Source organism: Ochotona curzoniae, unplaced genomic scaffold, assembly GCF_017591425.1.
Source record: "Ochotona curzoniae isolate NIBS_2020 unplaced genomic scaffold, NIBS_Ocur_1.0 contig_3498, whole genome shotgun sequence".
NCBI classification, from domain to species: Eukaryota; Metazoa; Chordata; class Mammalia; order Lagomorpha; family Ochotonidae; genus Ochotona; species Ochotona curzoniae.
This window is the reverse complement of record NW_024465885.1, coordinates 40,877,372-40,886,654: the sequence shown is the minus strand read 5'-3', so window position 1 is coordinate 40,886,654 and position 9,283 is coordinate 40,877,372. Positions and strand designations below refer to the sequence as shown.

The 9,283-nt window shown below is 39.7% G+C and overlaps 1 protein-coding gene across 1 annotated transcript; it reads left to right on the top strand.

The window, feature by feature from the left end:
• Window positions 1-7,685: 7,685 nt before the first annotated feature.
• Window positions 7,686-8,429, top strand: CLDN17 (claudin 17). Its single transcript, XM_040980424.1, has one exon. It carries the CDS (start codon window positions 7,686-7,688, stop codon window positions 8,427-8,429), a length of 744 nt encoding a protein of 247 aa, XP_040836358.1.
• Window positions 8,430-9,283: the final 854 nt, after the last annotated feature.

The following is a 9,283-nucleotide window of genomic DNA, read 5'->3' as shown; positions in this document are numbered from 1 at the left end:
GACCTCAGACTTTATTCTTGAGTGTATCAGTCAGTGCAGGGTCAGGTATGCTCTGTCACCTGCACCAGCCAACACACATACCAGTGGATGCAGCTTGGTCAGTTCTGCCTCAACTTCATGTCTCACATGAACTAACAAGTACTACAGCCCAGCCCAGCCAGCGTGCCACAGACCCAGTCCTCATGCATACAAGCAGGAGCTATGGCCTAGTAAGAGTGATCTCCAAGATCCCAGACACAGCCTGGGGCTCCTACCCCCAGACAGGCCCACCACCAATTCCAGCTGTCATATTCATTGGTGAAAGTAGGACTCCAATAAGGGAGTCGTCCCTCTACCAGGCCCACTCCCAGTCCCAGCTCTTTGTGGTAGGTACAACAACCAAGCTCAGCCCAGCCCATTCCAGCCCTCATATGAACTGACTATGTTGTGGTCCCATCCTACTTGGACTGCACCCTGTCCTGGCTCTCATTTGGCTAGTGTGTGCTGTGAACTGACCCTCGCTGGCCTGCCCCCAGATCCAACTTAGAGTCTACATCTCAGTCTGGTCTAGCATGTTCCCAGTACTGCCTCTCACAGTCACCAGTGGGAGCTGCCTTAGACCTGGCTTACACAAATGCTGATATATGCTGCAACATTGCCTGATCTAGCCCAATCCCAGCCCTGGCTCCCATGCTCCCTAATGATAGAAACAGGATAGTAGGAGAGTTCTCCAAAGTGCAAGTCCTTGTATACACTGGCCGTTTCTGCGTCCTGTCCAATCCAGCCATCTCTCAGCCCTAGCCCCAACAATTCAGGTGGGCTCCTGTAAGGTGGGTTCCAGTGTCCAGCCTGGCTCAGCCCATCACTGTTTCCAGTGCTCTAGATAAACCAACATGTGCTAAATTCCCACAGCGGTAAGTTCAAAATTCCCCTACGGAATCTAGTCCCACATTTGGTTCTCTTGTGTCTGGTTGGTTCTACAGCCCAGTATGATGCGGCTTACCATTTGCTCTGACACCCACAGAAAGGTAATGTGGCTTAGCAAAATCAAGCATGCCCCCAATCCGAGTTTTTGCATGCACTAATGGGTTACAGGTAGTGTTACTTAGCCCAGCCCAGGTCTCTCACATAGGCAGGAGGTGTCTTGCCCTGACAAAGACATGTCATTCCTTTGTGGTTTTGATTTGAATTTCCCTCATGGCTAGTGATGTTGAGAATGTTTTCATTGTATGTTTTTCAGCCATGTGTATTTATTCTTTCAAAACTTGTATAGTGAAACCATTTGCCCATATCTCAACTAGATTGGCAATGTGTTGTTGAGTCTTCTAGGTAGCTGATATATTCAGGATATTAATCCTTTATCAGGTTTTGCAGATGCTCTTTTTCTTATTCTGTTGAATGACCCTTCACTCCATTGTACCTTTCCTCACTGTATAAAAGCTTCTGAGCCTGATATACATCCACTTGCTTAGTTTTGTTTTTATTTCCTGTACTTTGGGAGTCTTATTCAAGAAATTACCCTCTACATCAGTGTCTTGGAGTGTATCCCCCACATTTTCTTTCAGTACCTTCACGGTATCAGATCTTAAGTTTAGGTATTTGAACTAGCTTGAATATATTCTTGTGTGCGATGAAAGGTGTGGATATAATTTCACTCTTTTGAGTATATAAATCCAGTTTTGCCAGCACTCATTGTTCATGAGATTCCCCTAATTCTAGTATGGTCTGGACACTTGTCAAGACAGAGCAGGCATATGCAGGTGTGTTATCTTCTGGACTTGAGTCTGTTGCATCAATCTAGTTATCTTTTTCTATGTCAGTATCATGTTTTTAAATTCTTGCAGGTTTGTAGTATGATTTGAAAACAGATATTGTGATGTCTCTAGCTTGATCTTTGTTGATCAGGATTGCTTTGGCTGTTGTCTGTAAAAAGTGTCAATGGTATTTTGTTAAGGATCACATTGCATTTGTAGACTGGCTTAAGTTGTATGACATCTTAATGATATTGATTCTTCAAATTCAGGGACAAAGAATGTTTTTTTATGTTTGATTTGCTTTGTTTTGGCTTGGTTGTGTGTGTGTGTCTTGATGATTTTGTTCAGCAATGTTTGATAATTTTCATTTTAGAGATTTCTTATATCTTAGTTCAGATTTTTCCCAAGTATTTGATTTTTCTTGCAGCTATTGTGAATGGTATTTCTTTCACCATTTCTTTTTCTGTAACTTCATAGTTAGTATACAAAGAAGCTACAGTATTTTTGTATGGTTATATTGTAACTTTCATTAAACCAAAATTGATTCATCAACTCTAAAGTTTTTTGGTGGAATGTTTATGATTTTTCATGAACAACATCATGTCATCTGAAACATAGCTAACTTAACTTCCTGTTTTTCAGGAAGTTGCACTTTCTTTCTCCTCTTTAATTGCTCTTGCTCTTGCTAAAACTTCCAATATTATAAGTTGAATAAGAGTAGCCCAGGCTTTCAAAATAATGGTATGATTTCAGATATTGGTGTTTTGTTGCTGTTCTTAATGCTGGCTTTAAGGCTTGATAGTGTCAGTTCCATGCTTTATCTTTTACAGGTTCTGTGTTGAGCGTAGGCAATCAGCTGTGTGTCCATATGACCTTAAATATAGGAGCTTAACCTAAATTTGCATCCCTATATCAATTCTTATTTACCTCCATCAAGGTCTTTCATTTGTCTAGATTCAAGTTCTGTTTGATCTCAGTGCTTTCACCTACACACCACCTTTTCATTCTTGGGATGCACCTAATATCCGTTGGATATAACCTGCTCATAAAGCAAGTTATAACTTAAATATGGCTTCATTAGAATGTCGTTATTCACCTTGTAATTAAAACTCAAATCATTGCAATGTGCTGTATTTATACTCCACATCTTTAGCCACAGCTATATCTCAATTTTAATAATAGCTGTTTTCAAAATCACTCATTTAATATTTACCATATCCACTAAAATGTAACTCAGTGAAGACAGAGGATTGAGTAATGTTCAAAAGTTGGTTTTTATAATTGGACAGAAGTCCATTCATATATTTCTTTTTCCGGTCATGCAAAGGTGTTTCAGTTTTATCTTAGAGGCAATGGAGAACTAATGAAAAAAATAATTAAGCAATGTTATTCATGCTCAAACTTTTAATTCAATGAGGTCTTTATAGTTTCCCAATGGGATACACATCAGAAAGCTGTAAGATCAAAGGCAAAGAGACTAGGTAAGATTGAAATGAAGCAAGTACAGTATTGAAGGGCTAATACATAATGATGTTACAATAGGAAGCATATTTTAAAAAGTAGAATATGGAGCTGGTGATGTGGCTTAAACATCTGCTGCTATACTGGTATCCCACATTGGAAACAGTTTGAGTTACAGCCACACTACTTCTGATGCAACTCCCTACTTATGGCTTGGGGAATAAGAAGAAAATAGCTCTAGTTCCTGGCACCTAGACTTAAGTGGGAGTTCAAGAAGAAGCTACTGGTTCCTGGCCTTGGATTGGTCTACCTCTGGTCATTGTGGCCAACTAGAGAATAAACCAACAGATGGAAAATATCTTCTTTGTCTCTTTTTCTGTAACTTTGCCTTTCAAATAAAAATAAAATAAATCTTTTTTAAGTGGAATAAAGAATCAATCAATATTTGGCTTCTCTGGGAAACAGGCTGAGTCGAGACTACGATTCATTCTGTCTAGTGTGGGATCATTGTCTGAGAACAGAAGAGAAGGAAGTGGATTGGACAAAGAAGTCAGGTGTGGTGCAAGAATCCTCAATAATGCTCAGCTTACTGTAGAGAGAACTCTGGGACTGCACAGGTCCCTCGGAGCTCATCCTGGTTGGGATTTCAATTGGGATTTATTACCTACTGAGGGTTTTCCGCTGGTAGCTCAGTCAGTAGCTGGAATGATCACCTGAGTACAACATGGCAGTCTGCCACAGGCTCGTATTAATGGAAGAAAACAGAGAGGAATGTACGAAAGATGATAAGATTCAGAACTTGTAGGCAGTAGTAATCATTTAACTGAGAGATTAAGACTCTCATGTTCCATATAGGAGTTCCTGGCTCCAGTTCCCTATTCCAGCTCGTACCCTGCTTCCTGCTAATGAGTATCCTGGGAAGCAGCAAAAGTGGCTCAAGTGATTAAAATTCTGCCAGCTCCCTTGGAGGTCTGGATGCCTGACTCTCAGTCCTGGCCCTGCCCAGTCTTGGCTGGTATGGACATCCGGGGAGTGAATTAGCACATGTGAATTCTGTCTGTCTCCTTGCCTCTCAAATAAGAACATTATCAACATGGGGGCAGCAGACGTGGAGGCCATGTGTGACATTTTACAGTGCCTTTGTGAATGAGTAGAGAAATAACGTGTGTGTGTGTGTGTGTGTGTGTGTGTGTGTGTACAGACAGACAAGTACATAGAAACAGGGAAAACAAACCTATAGACAAAGGTTGTGGTTATGAGCAGTTAGAGAAATAGCAAAACCAATATTATAACAAAAGGGAATTAAACACATATTAATAAGTGTTTTCCTGGTGCCTGAGCTGGACCATGTATTTTGCGTACACTATGTAACATTCCAAACAGCCATTTGACAGCTATGTGATGACTTCAGTTTTGTAGAAAAGGTGATTTTGAGAGATTTGGAGACATGCTCAAGATGATGATTTCTGCATCTAGGAAAGAGAAGCATTTCTGAAGGAAATATTCTTCTACAATCTATAAAATGATAGCACATTATTGAAACATTTGCCAAAAATACAAACAAGCAGAAAAAAAAATTACAGTGTTTCTTTGAGGGAGCAATTAGCATGTCCAAGATGTCTAACTTTTGTAGTGAGGTTTTAGTGGGCATGTTTACAATGGGATGCAGACTTCATTGTGCGCAGCAGTGGAAAATAGTAATGGATCAAACAATATATGGGTGAACATGTAGCAGAAAATGAAGTACAGGGACTTTTAAAATTTTAATTTTTATTGGAAAGTCAGATACACAGAGAAGAGGAGGGACAAAGAGCAAGATCTTCCATCCGTTGATTTACTCCCCAAACGGCCACAATGGCAGGAGCTGCTCCGATCCAAAGCCAGAAGCCTGGAGCCTCTTCTGGGTCTTCCATGTGAGAGCAGGGTCCCAAGACTTTGGATCATCCTCTACTATTTTCCCAGACCACAAGTAGGGAGCTGGATGGGAAGCAGGTTGTCAGCAGTAGGACTGGAGCCTGTATGGGATCCTGGTGTGTGCAAGGCTTAGGACTTTAGCCATTAGGCTACCACACAAGGCCCAGTAATGGAATTTTGAAGTGGAAGATAACTGAGTTTATTTATTCCCCAAAGAACAACTCAGAGAGAGGAAGACAGTGGAGTTGCAATGAAAGCTGGGAATGGTCAGTGAAGTATGGTCTATGGAAGAGGTAAACAGGAATGAGTTTCAAATTAAAGTCGGAAGGAAAGCATCATGGTACCCTAAATTTAAAGAATGAAAAGTGGGTTGGCATTGAGAATTTGTCTTGGCTATGAAAAGAAGAAAATACATATCTAAATTATTTTTCCTCAATTATTTCTGTCTAAAACTATACTTCTAACTTCTAAGCAAATAGATTCCCTCACTTGTGTTTGCTTGTAATATAGAACAGGTGGAAACTAAAACATCTTAAAAAGAACAACAAATTTGGAACTCCCAGGACATAATAGAGATGGGAATAAAAATGATATAGAATGGGGAAGAGGAAGTGGAATGAGGAGATGCTGGAAGGTACAACTCACAAGAATGTTGGCAAATCCTGTCAGGGTAGAATGAGTAACTCTAAGTCTGAATAATCCAGAACAAAAGGCCATGAAAATCCTTTATCGAGGTTTGAAGTTAGGAATCTGAGAACCATGCATGTATTTTCTGTGTATTCAATGATTCATATTCCCTAGACCGTCCCTTGAAAACTCATTATCTTCCACATTTCTAAATGAATTAAAACTATTTTAAAAGTTGCATGATATCAGATTATCCACTAGCTCTTCGGGTGATGTAACAGGAGATCCTATGATTTGTGTTTTGTATATTTGCCTTCAAGTAGGATGCTTAGCCTTAAAATGCATTTGTTTCCATGGTAAATTGAAGAGAACCATTCTCAGTATCCATATTTGTCCTTCCTTTCTCCCAGTGGTAGTAGAGTTGAAATGGACCCAACCCAATTCTGTTTGCTTTAAAAGCTGTGGAAGAGGCAATAATGTTGGCTTTCAGATGATCCCTAATCATAAGAAAAATTTTTGAAAACAAATCTTTCTCTTTTGTGGAGGAATCAGATATATAGAAGCAATAAGGTGACCACTCAGAGGCCCAGGTTTGTCCCTGAATTAGTGATCATAGAGTTAGTCTTTCATGTTCTGAATTTGATGCACAAAGAATTTAAATCTGATGGCTTTGGAGTCACTTTACAGCTCTAAAATAATGTTTGTTGTCTGAATTTTAAGTAATTACAAACTAATTCCAAGGACCAGTTTCATATTGTTTGTTAAAAACAAAATGTGAATTTTTATCTGTGATAGATTTTGTGTATATCAAGCTACCTCTCAGGAAATATGTAATGAAAGTTTACATGTCAAATATTGTTTCCAAAAAGTGAAGTGTTGCTTAATAGTTAATTATGCAATTCGAATCAAGTACAGGGAGTGGCTCTCTATTAATTTACTTTCTATATCCTAAAAATAAGCTGCAAAAGCTGAACTTCTGGCTTAGGGCATCTCCTAAGAATCAATAATTATTTATTTATGTATTTCTTATTTGAAAGGCAAAGCGAAAGAAAGTGAAAAAACAGATATTCCATCCAATGGTTCTTGCTTCAAATGTCGTCAACAGTCACAGGTAAGCCGCTCAGAAACCAGGAGCTGAAAATTCAACCAGGATCTCTCATGGGAGTACAAAGACCCAACTGCCTACGCTTTCTGCTTCCCCTGGGTGCACACTAGCAGGAAGGTGAAATTAGAAATGCAGGCAGGACTCAAACCCAGGCACTTCAATAGGGCTCTCGGGCATCCTAACTAATGTCTCAGCTGCTATGCCAGGCACTGGCCCTTTAGAGCAAGTATTAAAACCAATAATTAAGCATGACTCCTAGCCAAACATCTTTTTTAAAAGCATAACTGATGAACCATATCAAGGAAAGGTGGTTTCTGCTAGAAGAAAGCAATGGCCTGCATCCCAGATGATTTTTCACTGTACCTCAATGAAGTGACAGACTTTTGGCATTGCTTCAGTTGTGGCTTAGCACATATTTATACTTTTACAACACAGTGATTTTTAGACAGGAAGTTTTCAGCTCTGTAATTAGTAATCTACAATGGAAGCTTTGAAACTTAATTATAGCATTACTAAGACAATAATAATATGAGAAACACTAAAGTTGAATGCAGTTTTTCTTGACACACCACTGTCTACCTTCTTATTGGCTGGGAAACAATTACATATGACTAGTAAATAACCCATGGAGTAACAAATGCTTGTGTACCAAGACAGCTTTCATTTACAACAGGTACTTCTAGTTAGGCCAAGTTCAGTCATTGTTGTTGATTGGACTAAAATGTAAAGGGCAGAAGCAGCAGAGAGAATATCATCTGAGACAGTTCTAGACTTCCCAGCTCTCCAAGTTCTGTGTCTTCAGCGTCTTCAATCATTCCAGAATTGTCTAGTCTGCAAAGTCAGTCATGGCGTTTTATCCACTGCAGATTGCTGGGCTGGTTCTTGGGTTCCTCGGCCTTGTTGGGACTCTTGCCACAACCCTACTGCCTCAGTGGAGAGTGTCTGCGTTCATTGGCAGCAACATTATTGTCTTCGAAAGGATCTGGGAAGGGCTTTGGATGAACTGCGTGCGACAAGGCAAGGTCAGGTTGCAGTGTAAGTTCTATGGTTCCTTGCTGGCTCTGCCACCCATTCTGGAAGCATCACGCGCACTCATGTGTGTGGCTGTTGCTCTGTCCTTGATTGCTTTGATTCTCGGCATCTGTGGCATGAGGCAGATCCAGTGTACAGGCTCTAACGAGAAGGCTAAAGTGTACCTTCTGGGTGCTTCTGGAGCTCTCTTCATCCTGACGGGCATCCTTGTTCTGATTCCAGTGTGCTGGACAGCCAATATCATCATCAGGGATTTTTACAACCCAGCTGTCCCAGTATCTCAGAAACGAGAGCTGGGAGCAGCACTCTTTCTCGGCTGGGCAAGCGCTGCTGTGCTTTTCATTGGAGGATGTCTTCTCTGTGGCTTTTTCTGCTGCAACAGAAAGAAGCAAAGAAGAGGATGCCCAACACCAGCGCACTGTGTGCCTCACACAGACAGGCAAAGGAACACGACCCGTGAGCCTCACACAGACAGGCAAAGGAACACGCCCCGTGAGCCTCACACGGGCAAGCAAAGGAACGAGATGGCAAATAATAAGACCACCAGTTATGTCTAGTATTTTCTTTCGCCACCAAGTATGGAAAAGACCAATGTATTTTAGAATATTCTGCAAGAAACTGTAAGTACAACTGTCAGAACTTGCTCATGACCAGATATAAATTGGGATGGAAACGTGTAACCTGTCATGAAGACCTGACTCACTTGGATGTTTTAACCTCATATGATCACATACACCCGCTATTGTTGGATTCAATCTCCGTATGATTTGTGAAGTTTAAAACCAATATATTCAGCAAATGTTAGCAGAAGTCCAATGAGAAGCTACTCTTTTATGACCATCATAATTATCTGGTGAGGAATTTAAAATTAAATTAGATAATCCAGAGCAATAAGTTATATATTCTAAAACATAACCTACCAATTTTAATTCAACTTTTGCTGCTACTCGGTAAAAATTAAGTTCTAACTTTCTGGAAACTACTTATCCAAACTATGTACTGACTTTAAACACTATTTATCCTGTGGACTCCAGACATAAAATGACTGTTATAGTTACATTTATCAAATTATGCAAATGTCCATCCATTTAAACGGTTTCTTTTTTCTGTAAGAAACTTAAGCAAATGAAAAATTGACATTTTTAGAAAAAATGTAACACTCATTTCTCTTAAATCATTTAAAGAAGTTTATTTAAAGCATCTAATTAATGCAGTCAAACTTTGTAAGAATTATATAAAAGTAAATCAATATAGTTTCACAGCCTACAATGTGTAAACTCAAGCAAAATGTGTAACTGTTTCTAAGGCTCATCTGTTGAATATCACAGCAACTGAGTTCTGATGGAGGGGAGATACAGTCCCAGTTGCAGAATTGAGGTTTGTATGTTGAAGGAAATTGTTTTTGATATTT

Coding starts and splice junctions, on each gene's coding strand:
- CLDN17 (XM_040980424.1), top strand. CDS start 7,686: ATGGCGTTTTATCCACTGCAGATTGCTGGGCTGGTTCTTGGGTTCCTC.